This window comes from Symphodus melops, assembly GCF_947650265.1.
Source record: "Symphodus melops genome assembly, chromosome: 3".
Lineage (NCBI taxonomy): Eukaryota > Metazoa > Chordata > Actinopteri > Labriformes > Labridae > Symphodus > Symphodus melops.
This window is the reverse complement of record NC_136693.1, coordinates 27,353,690-27,373,304: the sequence shown is the minus strand read 5'-3', so window position 1 is coordinate 27,373,304 and position 19,615 is coordinate 27,353,690. Positions and strand designations below refer to the sequence as shown.

The 19,615-nt window shown below is 38.2% G+C and overlaps 1 protein-coding gene across 3 annotated transcripts in view; it reads right to left on the bottom strand.

The window, feature by feature from the left end:
• The window catches only part of LOC306821691 (CUB and sushi domain-containing protein 1), a 418,062-nt gene that overhangs the window by 41,449 nt on the left and 356,998 nt on the right, over nt 1-19,615 (bottom strand). For all 3 annotated transcript variants that reach the window (XM_079340244.1, XM_079340245.1, XM_079340246.1), the window contains 8 exons: nt 19,264-19,452; nt 18,618-18,795; nt 11,844-11,989; nt 10,943-11,023; nt 8,195-8,308; nt 5,250-5,366; nt 4,642-4,713; nt 3,379-3,525 (listed from right to left, as the gene is read on the bottom strand). In XM_079340244.1, coding sequence (XP_079196370.1) covers nt 3,379-3,525; nt 4,642-4,713; nt 5,250-5,366; nt 8,195-8,308; nt 10,943-11,023; nt 11,844-11,989; nt 18,618-18,795; nt 19,264-19,452 — 1,044 coding nt within the window. The remainder of the gene's footprint in view (nt 1-3,378; nt 3,526-4,641; nt 4,714-5,249; nt 5,367-8,194; nt 8,309-10,942; nt 11,024-11,843; nt 11,990-18,617; nt 18,796-19,263; nt 19,453-19,615) is intronic.

The window sequence follows — 19,615 nt, the reverse complement described above, 5'->3', positions numbered from 1 at the left end:
CCCTGACATTAATAAGAAGGAGAGACTAATCGGGTTAATTGGCATCTTTTTTGTCTGTGTGAGAATAAGGGATACATGAAAACACTAAAACCCTGAAGCTCACGTGCGACACATTTTGGATCCTTCATGTTCTCTGGAATGTCAGACAGAGAAAGTGAGTTTATTGAACAAACAGCGATTCAATTAAAGCCTTCACTATATACAGTATATTCCAAAACCTCTTCAAAGTGATGCAGTGTTTTGACTTTCCAGGCGTGAGTATAAAAGCATTGAGAACAATCTCTAAACCTGCAGCAGACCACGTGGACCACGTGACTCTCCCTCTGTGTCATGTGGTCGTTGCTCCACCTGAGTCTGGCTCTTCTCCTCTTTGGCTTCATATTGCTGCAATGACCTTCCAAACCCACTCAGGACAACACAGCCACTCTGTGATTTGCTCTTTCATCTATAAAAGCCCTGTTTTTCAAAAGTACTCTCCCTGTTGTCTCTTTTTTGTTTCACTCTAAAAGCATTTTGTTCTGTAGCTGCATCACTAAAACAATCAGACAATAACCCTGCACGTTAGAAGGATCATTTTGTGGTTGCAGAAACAATCAGTAAGAAGATGATCCAGCCCTTCATCAGAGTCTTGCAATAAATCAGACTTTTCCGAATCAGAATCGGGTTTTATAGCCAAGTACATTTATAAATACAAGGAATTTGTCTTTGTGTATTGATGCAAAAACAGAGTTAACAAACTTAAATAAAACATAAGAAGCAATTACAATATATAAAATAGAATTTAAAAAATATCAAATATAAACAATAACAATAATAACAAAAAAGAGTGCATGTAATAAAATGAAGCGTTAATGTAACACAGTCTGTGTTATGTGGGGGGGGGGGGGGCAGGGACATCGTTCATGAGGCAGACAGCTGAGGGGAAGAAACTTGTCTTGTGGTGAGATGTTTGGGTCTTGATGGGCCGCAGCCTCTGTCTGTCTAAAGAAACAAGACCTTCGATTTGTGGAGATTTCAGCTCAGAAATTACTTGCTGTTTAATACTGAAGTGCACTGGAGATTTTAATTGACCTGCCAGGTATTGGAAAGATCTGTTGGTATGAGATGACTGTTCTAGAAGAGCAGGATCAGATAAGAGCTGAAGCGGCCTCTTTTCTTCTCATGTGAAAATACTCTGCAGGCAAGGATCAATGTGACAAAGCAACAGAACCCTATAATGACAATCGTTGCCTCATACAAAGGCTGCATGTAGTTGACGAAGAGCGGAGAAGAACAAACTGGCAGATTGATATCATAATGAAGCTGTTTCATTACACGCACAGAGATTGCATTCGTCGCATGCGTACAGTCTTTTCTTGTCCAGTCGTAGGATATAAACTTCAACAAATCCTCCTGCTCGCTTGCAGTTAATTTTCTTGAGTATTTCCTGCTGGGTTCTCACATCAGCTCATCCTGAGTTTGAACGTAAAATGTTTGATGTTTGTGTCGACATATGCTGAGCAACATTTCAGGAAATATACTCCACCCCCTATGTTTTTCCTGAACTGAAAAAAAAGGGTTGTAAAATATCGCGGCTTGAAACGGCAATCTGAATGGGTCTGTTGTCTGGCTACGACGACCTGTTGAAGCAGTTCAGTCACTACCTCGTCACTGCTTCCACTAGTTTTGAAAAAAAAACCCACCCTGAAATCTTCTCGATCTAATATCAACAATATCATCAGCAATACTTGAAATGTTCATTAATAATCCTTCCAATTGATTTCACTTTTGTCAAGAAAGAAGAACAGTAACATACGGACAGGACATGGAGCTTTGAGTGAGTAACTATGAGGGATGTAGGGTTATGGTGCTTTTAAAAAGGTTGGTGGATTTATGAACATGATAACAATAATCACAGGGCTACAAGGTGATTTCACAGCTGCAGAAAGAGTGAGTGTTGTAAAGAAATGTTTCGAAACATGCTTCAATAATAGTAACAGCAGAAAAAGACAAATTTGTATTCAGCATGTGGACCTTAATTGACCTAATAATCTCCCTAGCCTCTAACCTCGTATATAGTTTAAGTTTTAGTTTTGATTCAGTACAGATACAAAACGTCTTATATAGTATGTATGATGTCCTTTGATAATCACTTCAGGGACACAGCAGCACATAAACGTGTATGGAGAGGGTACAGTAAGTGAAAAATCTCTACTATGAATTTCTGCCTTTGTCAGGGTATTACAGCCCCATGGGGAAAAGACAATAGTGTTACCTCAGAACACTGTGCTGATATAACCCACAAACTAAAATATATCAAAAGCTTTTTTTCGAGGGAGCCAGGAGACTGACCTTGTGACTCACTCATTTCAAGCCCAAACAGGATCAGTGTCATCGCAAATTGCATTTTCTCCAACTGAGATTGGTGGTCATCTTCAACCAATTCTTCAAAAGTTAAAACCTGAGATTAGGGGGCAGCAAAAGAAAAAAAACTCTCCCTACTCGAAATGAACAAAGCTAATGGTCTGACTGTCTCAGTGTTGGCAGGAAACTGCAGACCTGTGTCAAATTAACAGATTGGATTTACTAATTGTTTGTCTCTTAATTAGCCTGATGCATTAAAGAAGAACATTTCCATTTAAGAGGTTTTTTCTAAATGATCACAGCTCAGGTACCTTCAGAATTGTGTCGCTTCATTTTAACGATAAAGTTTTATGGTAAGGTTTTTCATAACTGCACACATGAATGACTACAGCCAAAATTAGAGTTTTGAAGATGAGTAAAACTTTAAGAACTGTGTTTAAAGGTCACATATTACACTCTTTTTCAAAAAGTTTCAATAAGTCTCAGAGCTCCCCAAAAACATGTCTGTGAAGTTTCTTGTTCAAAATCCTCTCTGATCCTGTATTTGACCCGCCCCTCTCTGAAAGGGGGTGTGGCTTGGGCCTTCTTGCACCAAACTCTATTGTTTACGGTGAGAAGGCAGACTCAGAGAGCAGAACAAACACCTAGCTGTGGGAGTGTCACCCACCTGGGGGAGGGGTTATTCCCCTGTGTGATGTCATGAAGGGAAAATCTGCAAACAGCCTGTTTGAGCATATTTTTTTTTATATAGTGGAGCAAGCAAAAGATGGAGAGGTTGGACTTTTCTCATCATTGGGGGGTTTGTAGACAGATTAGGGACACATGTCAGTGTTAAGTAGGGTAAACATACTGTACATGTGAATTTTGCATAAAATGTAACCTTTAAAGGTAGATAATACAAACATATATAAAAACTTTAATTTTGATAAGACTAATGTCTTCTAAATACAACGACGACACTTGGTGCTTGTTTAACCTGATATAATAAATGGAGCCATAAACAAAGGAATAGAAAAAGAAGGGTACTGGATGTACCTGAGTATCGGATCTTGAATCCTCTCTTGTTGGTCGCGTGATCAGTGGACCATCGTAGATAGAGCTGGTTGGTTTTGGATGTGAAGTTCAGCTGAGATGAGTGGTTGCCACTTAGAGCTACAAGTAAAGGGCTCTGTCCCGACGATCCTACGACAACAAATAGAGGACACTTCAGAACTGATCTGTGCTTATATTATTGAGCCTCATGTATACACATGCACACACACACTATGTAGTTTGAATAAAAGGTCTCTGAAGAGTTGTTGGGATAAGAAAGGCTATCTAAGACATAAAGGGAACACTATTTTTACATGCAAAGATCAGTGACTATTCAAATTATTTTATTCTATCTCCCAGAGAAACGTTATTGCGCCCTTAAGAGGTAGATGACTTATATTCAGAGAGCACAACCCTTCACCTTCTTACAGTGAGTATGTAGTGTAAACAAAACAGTGGTCATTTTTTTTCTTATTAGAAAAAAACAATGTTGAATCCTTTCTTTAGAACTTTTCTTTTTAAAGTTACAATCAACAGCTTGTCAGTCACTTTGTCCCTGTCAACAATGTTACAATGATTCAGAAAAGAAAACGCCCACTCCAGCCACAACCGCCTCCTCTACAATGATGCAATTTCTGTCAGCAACATAAAGAGAGCTGGAGTCTCTTCAGGACAAGGCAAGATGAATACAAACTGCCAGCGCTGTGTGGGATGCATAGATTAGTAGTAGGATATATGCTTATCCCTGCTGGTGGATTCCAATACCAGTCATGAATTTCATTTGTGTTTTGCTGGCTTGTTATGACATTTGCTATCATACAAAGAAAGCTGTCGCCACTGTAAAACACCTCATGACTTCAAGAACAGATTTTACGGGCCTGACAAAACATTCTCACACTGTAAAACATTGTAAAGTTTACCTTCATCAAATATTGATTAATTTACAAGGAAAATAAAGTTCAGTACCACACACACACATACACACACACACACACACACACACAAATACACACACAGATGTGTACACTTCCAAATTCACGGTTTAACAACCCCTTCGGACCTCCCGGGGGTAAAATTCCCAGAACCACAAATGAGAATTAAGTGTTGTGCATCTTATTAACTGTTGAGCTACTTTTCATAAACAAACACAAATTAAAGCTGCATGTTAGTGTGTGCGGGTGTGTGTGTGTGTGTGTGTGTGTGTGTGTACGTGTCTGTGTTTTTTTTCTGGGTGGAGCATAGTGAGAGAGGAAAAGCTGTGTGTACCATCAAAGATTTCCAGTTCATCAAATTGTTTCTCACTGTGGAACATCTCGACGTAGATATTGATGGTGTAACCTGGGAAACAAGAGAAGATTTTTTTTTACAAATGAGGTCTAAAAGTCACACCCATGCATTAAAGAGAGAGACGCACGTACTTTTATGCATGCAAAAATAGTTCACACATACTGTAGCTTTCAAAGACGGGAGGGAGAGGAATGAAGGAGAGGAATCAGTCCATTAAGAACTTGCAAGCAAACTCCCACAGTGTCTCACGCACAAAAGACCAATTATTTAAATAGTTCTGGTACCACACCTTCATCAGGTCCAATAGTGTGCAGGAGTTTGCTTGCACCTTTATGCATATTTACGCTTAAAGAGTAGATGGACATAAACTATATGTAAGCACGAATTGGTTTGTAAGCATCCTTTCTCTCTCTAATAAACATTGTTCATGTGATCTGTGGAGTACACTGACACTGTTACACATTTTAAAACATGCACACAGCAAATATGCAAAGATAATAGACACGTGATTACTTTGCTTTCTCACGCCAAAATCGTAAACACAATCAGATATCTAAACAGTCACACAATTGTCACTCCCACTTTACCTGGAACCATATGCAGTAGCCAGGAGCATGTTTGGCTGTTTGGGTAGTTACTCGGGAAGCCGGGGCTCAGGATCACCCCCGACGATGAAGCCCGCTCCTCATTGGCTGGACATTGAGCTAGATGAGTAATTAAAAATAAATAAATTAATGAAAACAGTGGGAACCCTTAGAGTTCTTATTTTTGTTCATCGAACAATTTAAATTTTTGTACTTTATCTACCTGTGAAAATTGCACAGACCAAAAACCCAAAGAATATTATAAGCTAACACAGAAAATGTAAACTATATTTCCAGTTCCTATACTTAATGGCTAAAGAGATGCCACTGATACACCAGAGGATGAAGGGATTGTCCTGGAAGGGCAGAAGGTACTGTAAGTTCCGGATAATGTTGCATTAGCAGCGTGTATCACTGAACCTCAAATACTCTCCTGAACTGAATTACTCTTTCGAAGTGCTAAAAAAACATGAGCTCTTTGTAAGACAGCCCGAGTTCACATAAACAGACTCCTTGAGTGCAGCTGTTGCAACATTATGAAAGGTGGACAAAAAGCAGTTTCCAATGTTTCATGAAAGACGAGCAACGGCCCCGACCCCAAAAAGCATTCATGACGCCTTGGACGAGTACTAATGCGACTCACTGGCACTGCTTTTATTTCTGCCTTTTGCAGTGTTTATATCATGTGTATTGTTTTTTTTCTTTCTCTTTATCCAAACAAGAAACCAGGTGGCAGTAATGCTCTTAGCTTTGCAAAAAAAAAAACCAACAACAACACACAGACAGGAAGAGCAGTAAATGCTAGCGAGATGAAACTGCGGCACTAAAAGACTGCTTCTTTCAAACATTTGTGTGAGGAAAGTTCAGGCTCACAGTGCAGTGAGTCTTTGGAAACATGTCAAACATGTTAATACACATTAGACGGCATCCTCCAGATGTTCCATCACCGGAGCTAGCTGAAAGACAACAGCTGTCCAACAACTTATTCCCGCCATTTTGTAAAACCCTCGGGATCTTTAAGTCTGGGAGTAGAGAGGATCGAAGGCATCACTAAAAAAAAGGCTAGGTGCCATTATCCAGTGTGTTTTAAAAATGCTCACATATTTGTTAGTGTCCCATCCCCTGTACTCAAAGCCAGTCCACAGTCCTTTTATTGGTGTTGACGAGCAGTGATTAAACACACTAACTGTTCAGTTATAACATGAACCTTCAGTGACACTTCAAGCTATGTTACGCACTATATGTAAATCATAAATATGAGACATGTTTTTCTTTTAATTTTGATGTATATTTTACTTTATATTTACTTTATATTTTAAAATTCAAGAGATGCTATTCACTCTGGTTTTCTCTTTAATTTAGCAGTATCTTATATTTAAAACACCACAGGCTGTATTAACTATTGCAGCTAGTTCTCAATGACATGGGATGGACAAAACTGGCACCACTGTCAGTTCAAAATAAAGTACAGAAACCTAGAAATGTTCATTCAGGACTTTTTGTTGCTTCATTTCCTGTTGTGCTGAACTTAAACCCCAAAGCTGAGGTACCAACCATTCACCTTTTAGACCCGTCTTTAAAAGGTTCCCATGCATTATCCTCTCTGGCTCCCTCTGTGTAAAGACTCAAAGGAAACAGGACTCTTACGTAAACAAAGGTGAACAGTAAGGTACTCTTAAGACTCTAAGTGTTAGAGAGACACCTTCTTTTTCTTCTGCTTTGTTATAGAAAGGACACAGCGTTCACCCAGTGTGATCAGGCTGAGAGACTCTTTCAAACTCAGCTGAAGCAGGAGAAAAAACTTCCTCAAAAGAGAAATTTAAATTATTACTGAGGTGTCTAAGAAATACCAGGAGCTACTCTGTGCTTCCCAGTGTGCCTGTATTCAGTGATTTCTTCCCTAGGTCCAGATGTTTAAACTCAGAAACCAAATGTAAGACACAAAAGACACAACCTTTTACAAACAAATACGTCACAGAATACATCAAATGATGTTCCTCTGTCTTACATTTTCTTCATTATGATTGGAAAGTGTCAGTATTGATGGCGTTTAATTTTCAAATGTTTTTTTCTTATTTATTTTTTCCATAACCCTGATGCTATGAAAAAACCTAAACTTGATTCACCTTGAAAAAAAAAAAAAAAAAAAAAATCTAGTTGTTTCTTGAGTATTAACCCCATGATGCCTGAATTATTCCAAGTATTAAAACTTTATGTGTTTCTGCTTTCAATTAGATACTTAATTAAGTATATTTTCCTCAGCACACAGTTTGGTATGTCAAAGCAGAGAAAGCTTAATATTAATCAATTGAAAAAAATGTATATGTAACATTAGCAGAGCTTTGAATACACTTTGGGTTGATGTTTAAACCTAAACAATCATCCCCAAAGGCCTGCAATATAAATCTGCCAGCACAACTCATTATAAGAAGATGGGAGGGGGGTGTTGGGTATTTTGAGGTAAGAAAGTAAAAAAAAATAAAAATACAGTAGTGGACGAACAAAAGGGTCCGCTATGCAATAGTATACTGAGAATATTTTCCTGTATATCAATGCATTGTGTAGTTTGATGGAATCACAATATCAACAGAAGAGTGGAGAAAAGAAAACGTAAGACAGCCTTTGCAAAGAGATCGTAGTGGTCATGGTCATACAGTCTAAGCACAGGTTCCAGTCACAGGATATAACCGTCACTCCCACTCAGTCGAGGTGAATTCTCTGGATGATATCCAGCTGTGTTTTCACATCAGCTTATTCAGACTTGCTGCGGAAACAATACAAGGGTGCCAGCGGGAGAAACGGCAAAAAAAAGAACGTGTGAAAAAGAACGTCTGTTTGCACATACATGTCCTCCTGGAAATGTCAAGAGTTTCTCTGGCATATTCTCCAAGTCTGAAAGCCCTTATAAGATGTTTGTTGTGTATATAGTTCAGGAGATGTGGCCTTACCTTGACATGTTGGGGGCGGGGCTTCAAACAGCAAATGGGAGTTGAGTTTACACATAAGCTCTGCCTTTCCCACCAGTGTGTATCCAGGTAAACAGCGATACGTCACAATGTCACCTGGCACAGGGAAATTTCACAACTTTCATCAAGTTATCACAGATTACTTTTTAAATACATTGTCCCTCCGATATAAGTTAAACATTTTTTTTTTATAAAAAACCCATATCTTGTAAAATTATAATTCTAGTAAAAATCTTGTTAAAATTCAAACTTTGGACTTCATGTCTGTGTATATTTAATAACAAGTAGAATATGGTTTGTAATATAAAGTATGGTTTACTGAAGAAAAAAAAAAACTTTGTGAAGTAGAAAGCTCAAAAATGTTAGTTTGTCCTCTGGCTCCATTCTAAGGCCTGGTTTGACAGACTTGTGATCTTAAAAGGGGAGGAGGTCTAGCACCTGTCAGAGAGATGTTAGCATGCTTCAAACTTTGCCCAGGAGGCAAACACAGCACGAGCTCACTATGTAGAATGTGCTGTTTAAAACTTTCCAATACCACAAACACAACAGTCAACATCTTCTGAGGTTGTTCACAGATTGTATAACTGTTCAATAAAACACGGTGTTGGGTGAGTAAATGTTATTAAAAGTACATTACATGCTGTCTCTTGTTCTGAGTATGTGAGAGATTTCTAAGTGGTTATCACAAACTAGATCCAGTCTTCACTTTGTCACTATTTCTTTAAACAGGTGCATGCACTGTGCTGCTGTGGTGAGTATGCAGTTGCAATAATCGTGTTGATAATTAATGTCATTTCTGTAAATTAACATTTTGGAATACTGATAACACTAAAAGGAAATAATCAAAAGTTGTGCTTTTTGTTGGAACTTTTTGTCAAATAACAGTTTCTCTCTCAAAAGGAGCCCTGAAGAAGTTTTTCAAGACGGGCGTATATTTAATGCACAGGAAGTGTGTCATTAAGGGGTCAAAAAAACAAAACAAATCAGCAAATCTTTGCAAAATCATCCAACTTTTCAGAATTCGTGAAACACTGACATTTCAAAATGTGAGTTTTCTGAAGAGAAATGATTACATACTTTGCCAGAAGCCATGAGGCTCTGAATACCACTGGCAGGATCAAATTGATCTTGCCGCTGTTTTATGAAATGTCTGCTTTTTTCAAAATTACAGCCCCCGTTGATCTGAAAGGTCACCATACCTAAGAGCAAGACGCTTTGAGCAAATCACATAACATATGGCTGAGTGGAAATGGAGAGCTCGACATGTGATTATTTCTCCTGGAATGGATGTTTCTCAAAAGCTGAGGGAACATATTCAAGATGATGCAGGCTCACTAATATGAAATAAGTCTTTGTGCTTTCACGAGCACTATATGTTTCAGCTTAAGTAATCACAAAGACTTCATCAAAATCCCTGACTGAAGATCGTTTTCCTCCATGCACTTGTATGCTTCTTTTTTACTCTGCATTATATAGCTTGTCGTTCTCCACTGATGGAGCTGACTGTCCATGCAAAGCTAAACTTCAAATTACATTAATATATTGAGGTTTTTCAAGGTCAGATCAGGTTAAATAAAACACCAAACCACACCAAATTGTCTAAAAACAGGCTTGTGGTAGATTCAACAGGTTCTGAACCACTGAACTAAGACAAGGTTGAAAAATCATTAAGCCGTCATCAAACCATGTTGCGGCTTCACCTTAGCTTGAGATGATTTAAGCTTCTTATCCCATAAAAAAAATGAAGGCACAATAAATTCTATGAAAATAAGAGGCAGCAGGTTAAAATTGTAAAAATACATTGGCTGGAGATGTTCACATGTCCAGCGAACCAGTCTGAAAGCTAGCGCTAATGGAAAACTCTGCATATTATCATTTGAAGGTCACATATTGTGCAAAACACACTTTACCATGGTTTTCTAAAATATGTCCCTAGTCTGTCTACAAATCCTCAAATTAAGAGAAAAGTCCATCTTCTGCTCCACTTTTCAGAAAATGTGTCTCAATTGTGTCTCAGATTTTCCCTTCATGACATCACAAGGGGCAGTAACCTCTCCCCACAGCCAGGTGTTTGTTCTGCCCTCTAAGTCTGCCTTCTTGTAATCGATAGGTTTCATTTTTTAATTGTCATGTGTTGCTTTGTGTGTCACAGACTTACATGCACACACAATGGGACACTGACTGCTCAAATCAAATAAATGAACACTGGCAGTATCACGTTAGCGTGCTATATTTAGATACATGTGGACCATTAGTGGATTCATTCACCACAAAATAATGACCTCCTGTAAACCTGATCTGCCAGGACATAATGGTTTCAATCTGCAGATCAACCAAGGTGTGTGTGCACGTTATGCTTCTTAATTAAAGTTCTAATTAATCAGTAAATATGCCTTGCAGGGTTTTTTGTCTGACAGTTATTGTTTATTTTAATTTAACAAGGAAAGAAAAAGTCATTGAGATTAAAAATCTGTTTTTCAAGAGTCTCCTCAACATCACCCGTGAATACCTCAGGGAAAACACTTCACAGCCAGATGTGTCTGCCTCCAAGTCATTTATCTTCCTCTCAAAAGCATCCACAAGGAAAAATGTGTTAATTTTCAGCACTTTTTGTAATTAAAGTAAAGGGAGCAGCAAACTTTCCCCAGATTAGATTGTAAAGTAAATTGTGTCAGTCACTTAGTTTCAACCAATATGCCCCATAATACTTTTCTTTCTCCGGACTATTACCTATCTGGAAGTCTTCATCTTCATGGATCACCTCGGCATTCTCCACAACAGGGGGAGGAGGGCATTTCTTCAGACGATAGGCTAGAGAGAGGTATACAAGTGTTACCAAGGCACCTGAGGTATGAGGTATCGAGGTCAACAACACTAACATACTTTTCTTTCTTATCATAAGAGCGGGGGGCTTGTTAGAGTGTGATTCATCCAAGAAAAAGGACATTTTGTACTTGCAGACAAAACTTCTTACTTTTGGTAGATACATGTGCATGAACCAGAGAATTTGGGACTGGATAAAAAAAAGGTGCTCACTGCTCTTTGTGCAGCTGCAGTAAAGTTTCGAAGAATGAGTGCACTTTAATCTTTGCACGTATGAATGTGATAGTGTCCACGTTGTTCTTTGGCTATACTCAACAGAAACACATGGCCAGGTCTTTGATAATGGAGACACAACAACTTGCACTACAACCACTTCTGAATCACAAAGTGATACTTCAATGTTCTAGGGACTTAAAAAAAAAAAAAGGTTCTCACAGGCTACTTCAATTCTGAAATTGAAAACTCTGCATTGAAAATGAGTCACTGAATGCGCATCATCAGGACCTCTTCTTCAAAATATTGTTTATTCTTAAATGTTATGAAGAGTCGTGGAGGTCTAGTATTAGAAAAACGAAAGAAAGAAGAGAAGCGGCCATGCTCGAGAACTTTTTTTCTTGCCGCTGAGAAAGTAAATAGTTATAAAATCTACACAGACTCATATTGACTTGATATGAATGCAAACACTAAAGATGTGTAGTTGATTATAGTTCACTAAAGATGTGATGCTTTGCACGTGGTGCATTCTGTAACAAACAAACAAAAGTATCTTTGCCACAGGTACATGGTGTGTTTGAGTGTGTATCTGTACCATGGAAGTTAAGGATGAAGAAGCCTCCGGTTGAAAAGTCCGAGTGAAAGCGGATCAGGACCTTGAGGTTCGTGCTGTAGGCCGACTCTAATGCTGTGTTGCCGCTGAAGACTCCCAGCTGAGGACTAGATGTGTCTGGGCCATCCCTTAAAATGTAGAGAGGGACAAAAAAGAAAAATGTTGATGCTTAAACTACAAGTATGATACAGCATTACATGGCAATTGAGGAGAAGAGAGAAACACAACAGTTAAAGAGAACTCTTTCAATTTAATCTAAAAATCTGATCATTTAGAAAGGAGAAAAAGCCTCCATCACTTGTGATGACGAGAATTGTAAAACAGTGAACAGGCCAGCGCACCTCAAATGTGCAATGGCTCACATGGTTAACTGTGTCTTACCAGCAGGTGGCGCTTTCACTATGACAGAATTGCAGTTCTGACGATTAAATATGTGTAAAATAAACTTTCAGGAAACATGTTTGTCGCAGTTCGGACTCAGGAGTCTTAAGATATAGACGCATCTTATTTGAAGGCCTGAAATCAAACTTGGCAAGTCGCCGTGGCCACAACGTCTTCCAGATGTGGACATGAGTTCAATATTTGTCTTTATTAAGGTCTCCTTAGTACAGTGGGTGTGGTTAACCTCACAAGAGAGAAGTTCAGCTTTTGGGTCCACACTGACTCTCAACAATAGTAAGTGAGATTGTAAGGTTACTCTTTTTAATCATAAACCATTAAACCAATCCAACATATAAAAAATAGACATGTTTAAAGATAGCTCATTGGGATTATATGGGACACATGTTATGATTCTACATTCTGACAATAGGAAAGCTGAGAACAACCACATGTAATGACTCTGCATTGAGTCTGTACTGGTGAACATCAATAAGTTCATTTCTCTATTCAGAAAAAAAACAACAAAAAAAACATTCAATTGATCTGCCTGAAAGAAATCCATTCTTCTCTCAACTCAACATATTTTATTACAAAACTAAAGTGGTCGCTAAACTGCCTCTGCAGATGTCTTATAGTGGAAATCCATGATAGCGATGAAAACTAGATGTTTCATTCAGGTGTGATTCGCTTTATAATCTGACTGAATAAACAAACTGCTGACTGTTTTTCTCTTTTTTTTTCCTGATAAAAAAACAGAGCTATCCAGATTTGTGAGGGTCCCCATCCCCAGTGTAGCGCCACGCTTGTTTGTAAAATTCTGGTTTGTTTTCATTCAGTGTATCAATGAAATGGAAATGGACGGATAAATATTGTTAATAAAATAAAAAGACAGTTCTGGTAAATCCATACCTGTTCTTTGAAGACAGCCATGTTTTAGTTTATTTAATTTTTGTTTTTTTTCTTCCCTCCTCTTTTCAAACAAGTTAATTGAACAAAGCCCGTGGATTAAAGGCTTATCTTGGCTCATTAAATATTGAAAGTTGTTGAAAGGTTACATTTTCTACAGTTTCTAAATGCCCAGTTTTAGGTTTTTAATGAACATGCCATTGGATTAAACAAGGGTTTTAAAATTTTAATTCATGCAGAGTGCCTGGGATCTCTTGGCTACTCAATAATTCAAGGTCTTCTGAAGGTGTTGGAGCTCATTTGAAGAATGAAAATGTGCCTTTTGGTCATTTAAATCCAAACCCAGTTAGAAGTCGGGGCTCTAATTTTGCTTGTAAAAAAATAAACAAACCCCAAGGCAGTATTTTTCTCAGCCCCTCAAAGACATGTACACTTTAATTTATTAAAACATGCATTTTAGGGTCTTATTTATAATTTATAGCTATTTCTGTAAAGTGTAGAAATTCTACAACAGCCCTTGGAGGAAACTTGGATTTAGCTCACGGTGTTGGTTAGTGACCTTTACCTCAATGAAGAAGGAATGTGCTCCATAGTGAAATGAATTCATTACCTCTGAGTCATGAGATGCTCGCTTTTGAACTAAAGAGTTGCTGGTGTGAATTTCAACAGCCGCTAAAACAGCGGTCAGGACGAGTGAGTGAGATTTTCTGCCACACATTGTAAGTGAGACTCACCACTGGAGACGACATATAAAACATAGGTTTGATGCATTAGAATGGCCTGTTTATCTCCTCAGTGAGACAGGTGTCAGGTGATTGACACACGCCTAGTGCGGCTGAGGTAAGAGTGGGAATGGGAACAATTATTTGAATCGACATCTGTGCTGAAATGATTTACCACTTAACATCTTCTTTTCTAATTATTAAAACGTGTTATTGTTGTCACAACCAAGCAACAAACTCCTCTCTTTAAAAAGGAAGCCAAAGTGAAAGTGTAAAATCCTGCAGTTTAACAAGAGGCTAGCTCCTACACACAAACACACAACAAGCCTGGCTATGTTTTGATTTTAAGAACGATTCATGCTATCTATAGTTAGGGACGTAGTGGACATGATTGACAGGTGTGTACGGTTTGTCAGGAGGCTTCAAACCCAGATTAGATTGTACCCGTCACCTGATGACGTTATGGCTTCCTCCATGAACATTTAGTCGATAGTTATATATCATATGGATAAACTCCAAAGAGGATAGATTGTGTCTACTTATGCACCATTAACGTCTCATTACATGCAACTATTGTCTGCCTAGACTTTAGTACTGTAGGTGTGACTCACAAAATATATTTGGCTAATTATGCACATCATTCATTAACATAAATCTCATTGACATGTGTTGATCCTCAAAGATAAGTATTGCTATAGTGATGATAAGTATTTACAGAGGCGCACACCTGGCATGCTATTCCCTCACCTGGCTGCTACAAACACCAAACAGTGAGAGACTCATATGAGCTCTAACTTTAACTACCTCAAGGAGGAACCCCAAAACATGATGCATTTTACTATGTTTGGCTCTTGGAGCTGGTGAACATGGACTTTTGTTGGGGGGGGGGTCATTTGCATAATGTTAGAATACCATGCAAACTTAAACTTTGAAGCCTTGTTGTTCTTTACAAACAATCTTCTTTTTAAGATGCAATTATGCTGAAGCTGCAGATTTACAATGTGAAAGAGTAGGAAGAGACATTTATTGATAAGAGAGCACTTTAGACCTTATTAGACTGTATGTGTGTAATGTAGTGTATGCTCTCTTCATATGCCAAAAGCCACTTTCAATCAGAGTAAAGTAGTCTTATTTTGGGATTCTATGACTATCTAGTACTTCTAACCGAGTGTGATAAACGAGACAAAATGATAAAAAAATACGTCATTTCACAATAACAATATTGCTACAGAACTAGGATAGACAACGTTAAAGAAGCAACATATTAAAAAGTTTACGAGACAGTGCATTTGGTTTAGAGAATAAAGCATCATAATGTGATGATCTGAGGGGAAAGCCTGTTGGAAATGGCACAGTGACAACGGGCAGTTAGCCAAACACAACTGATGGAAGACCACAGAGACAGTTTGGCATTAGTCTCCAACATCTGTGTGCAGCTGCCGTCACATTTACCCCCCAAAGGTACGTGAGGTAGACACAAGCAGGCGCAAATCTCTGGCACATTAAATGTAGAGACTAAGCAATGATTCAGGAAAAAGACCCCCAAACTCAAACCCCCTCTCCGAGCAAAATCAACTGGATCCTTTTAAGAAGAACATGGAAGCTGTAATGTGTAAATTGGAGGAAAAACGTGTGTGGTAATTTAGCAGTAAAAATTATTATTTCCCAGTTGCTGTTTTTATTGTTTCATATTGTTTTTTTAATCTGGGAAATAGACAGGGAGAAAGTTTTGCCAGATGGAAAACACATTTCTTTTTCATCCATTTTTAGTTAAATCCTTTATTTTTTTATTTTTAATCATAAATGAAAAGTTTAGAAAAATATTTATATTTTTTAATAATAACAAATAATTTGTCAACTTACTTTTTCTGAGTGTTTCTTCAAAACCTTGTCTATTTATTTATTGTATATTTCAGGTAATATCACTCAAAGGGAAAGTTGCCTGGATTTGACAGAGTTCCCCAAGGACTGTTTTGAATGTTTGCTCAAGAACAGAGTTTGGATCAAACAAAAGCTCTCAGGGCGTCGTTTACTAGAATGATGTTTCTCTGTTTTTGAACTCTTCGGATATAAAGATCATAAATATAAAGGTTTTGTGGCCTGTTAGCTACAGAATATGTTCATGTAGGATACACTACGGAGAAGTACTTAAAATAGTTAGCAGCCAGTATGCTAATTGGGATGCTAATAAGCAGCTAGTTAATAGTAAATATTATGACTAAAGAAAGCCATGGTGTAATCAAAGGTGTTCTACCAACAGGTTTATTGAAAAGAGTTGGTTTCTTCACATCCTTGGATTATATCTTCTTTTCTTTGGTTATTTAAAATGTGACATTTTGAAAAGATGGATTACACATTTATTGTGTTTTTGATAAAGTTTTATTTTTTTTATTTTCTTCATCTAATAGTAGAACGACTGGATATTCAGCACTGTTGTTAGATAAAACATCTCTTAGAAGTGCAACAACAATTTGAAAATAAATATTTTCTTTTACTTTCCAGCAGGAAATAGCATTTTCATTTTTATCAATAATAGGCTTGCTTTTGTCCGCTCAGATCCATTATGACACAATCTGAGCTCAAATGCTCAAAGATAACCGCTAAAAGACCCATGTTTAATTGAAATTATGCTCCCAATCAATTTCTTATTAACCCAGCAGCTCAGACGTGGCATTTATAAAACATGTCTTTGCCCTCCTTCTGTCCAACTGAATTCAGAAATCCAAACAGCCAAATGCCCAAATCATGACAAAAGCAGTGGCCCCAATCTACAGCACTAATGAATACACTGAGATAATGTCAGCTACTTTTTTCTTTTTTACAGTCCAGCGCCGATGCACATAATCAAAAGCATTGCAAATACAAAGTTCATCATTAAAAAAGTTTTAGAAGGCCTCTGTTAGTTATCCAGTTAGGATGTAGGTCATTAATTCTCTCTACCTCTATAACGTTCGAGCCTTTCACATGAAAGGCACATTTGCTCATATTTGGGCAAGTCAAGCATCTGACACTCACAAACAAGCCTCACAGCACAGAGATATAAGACAGAATACATCATTTGTTGACGCACACGAGCGGAGAGAGCATATGTGGCTTCAGTCAATGACGCAACGACCTTTGATCTGGTCCACAACTGAAAGGTAATTTTGGATGCCTCTCCTCTCGTGTGCTAACGTTAATATACAGTACTTCTGTCTGAAGCAAATCCAAAGAAATATATTCTCTTCTAAAAAGTTTGAAAATTTAAAGCCAATAAAGTTTGTAACATAGAAAGCACTGACTGACATTGATACGTCTGATAAATATATTTATTTGTTGCATGATAGTAATTATCAAATCAAATGCAAATGCTGCATATTTCCTTTTTTATTCAGGCCCGGTTTACTGACATAGGTTTCAGTGCTCTTCTATTTACTTGGCTCTAATGCAGTAGCAGTAGACCTTTGAATCACCCACTCTAAATCTGTCAGAGTCCCTGGAAGGTAGATGGAATCCCACTGGGTCTGAGATTCATACTCCTCTCTGCAGCGTGAGCCCCCAGCCCCTTTCAAATATATTCCTGTGTTAGATATCCTTTGATTGGGCGCTGAAACAGTCCATCATGTATGCACCAGTGTCATTTTACAAATGCCTTTTGGTGCTGTACAATCTATGAATCCGATTTTATAATTCGGTTTCACATAAAATGTGCCAAAAAAACACATGAATCACAAAAATCAATTTGCAACAGAAAAATAACTCAATGCCGCGACTCTCTGTTGCTATATCCATGGCTCTGGTGGCTCCAGAGATTGAAAGCGAGTAGTCACCGGCTGTGAATCTATTACTTTCCCGCTGCCTGAATTCAACTGCTCACTCCCTGAAGCTTGACTCTTGAGCCTCAAAATAAAAGGCTGACCTCAACCGAGCACCAAATATTTATTTCCTAAACCAAACAAAACCCAAAAATAAGGGCTCAAATAGTCGATTTTCTTCCAGATATATTCACTGTTCAATAAAGTATTTGACAGCAAACATGATGAAAACTAAAAGTGAGAAAATTCCCTCAGACTGACCTGAGTTTGTCAGATACAGACAAATCCCGTTGGATTTTCGAAACCCGGCTCCACAGCTCCTTTCATTACATTTCCCACTCCCCACTGAATCTCATCATTACTGCCAGAGTTCCCGAGCCCTCTCTGGGTCTACGTTTGGCCATGCCACTGAGTTAGATTGAATTGGTCAGTGGTCCCATTGTAAATGCATTACTCTCACACTCCAGATATTACAATCTTACCTCCACACTGAATCGCATTATTACTGCAGGAGAGTCTGTGCATGCATGGGACAGAGTGTATGGGCATGTACTGTGTGTATTAGGACTCCATGGAGCTTTATTTGCTGTGTATTAAACCCAGCTAGCATTTATCCATATAGCTGATACATCAAGATACTTTTGAACACACACCATAGTGTTCATACCAAGATGTAAAGGATTACGTGCAACCAACATCAGAGGTCATAATAGAAATAAAGTATAACAGAATGAGTCTGTGCCAAAGGAACAGAAATAGATTAATAAAAAACAGAAGTCGAAGATGAAAACATGTCATCATCTTGTTTTTGTGCAGAGAGGAGAGCAGCTTTAAGTACATTCAAACTTACAAAGTCGTGATGCCAGGATGAAAGGAAATGTAGCATTTGTGTTTATACAGTGTGTGTGTGTGTGTGTGTGTGTGTGTGAGAGAGCGAGAGCTCCCACACTTACCAGACAGCGATGTAATCGGTGACAGGCTCTGTCTGCAGTAAGGTAAAATTAATATAAACTCCATGTCCGTGGGGAACAGTGATGAGCCAGCTACAGTCCTGGGAGTTTGGATATTCATTGGGGTACTGAGGTGAATAGATGGTCCCATTTTCAGCCGTGACATTGTAGCCGCAAGGAGCTGTAAAAAGCAAAGTTATACGATGATCTATTTGCAAATTTGTCATTTTATCCTAATGTCCTAAAACCTGCGAGGTTCAGGAGACAAGAATAGACGTTAAACTGTAGACAGTGAGGAATACAGTTATCATCATAATTTGCGGTAGTACAAGTGGAGTCAGAGCTAGCAGTAAAAGTGGTTTGAATAAGAGCAATGGTTGTGCTATTGATGTATGAAGTAAATGATCCGAGTGACGTGTCATATTTTCTTTCTACTTAGCTGCTGGCTTGTGAAACAACTTAGATTAAATTTACTGAAATTCAATTAGGATAAACAACATTTGTAAATGTGCATGTAATAAATTACATTTGGTAGGTAAAGCAAGTGGATGTTCAGGGGTAGAAATTATGACACAGCAACAAATCACATTATCTAAGGTGAACATCAATTAAAATAAATGAATATCAGAGAGTTTTCGCTTCTATTTACCTTCGCAGCGTGGGAATGGGTGGTTCCACTTCCTGTTTGTCCCATGCAGACACGTCAGCACTGGCGGTCCGATCAGAACATAACCAGGGTAGCACTGGAAAGTAATCGATTGGCCTGCGCTGTAGTCGTTGTTGATGATGTCACCATTGGGGAAGGGCGCGGGGTCCTGGCAGTTTTGAAGTTGAAAGGCTAAAGAAAAAGAGATCAAGCTAAATGAGTGCTGTTTTCCTATCAGCATGTCGTCAAGTTAGCTTCAGCTTTTCTATATTTAAATGACTTACAGCAGGATAGTTCATTAAAGGTGTAGTTTTACAGAGTCTTCCTCTGTGTTGTGTGTTCTGATATACTGTAT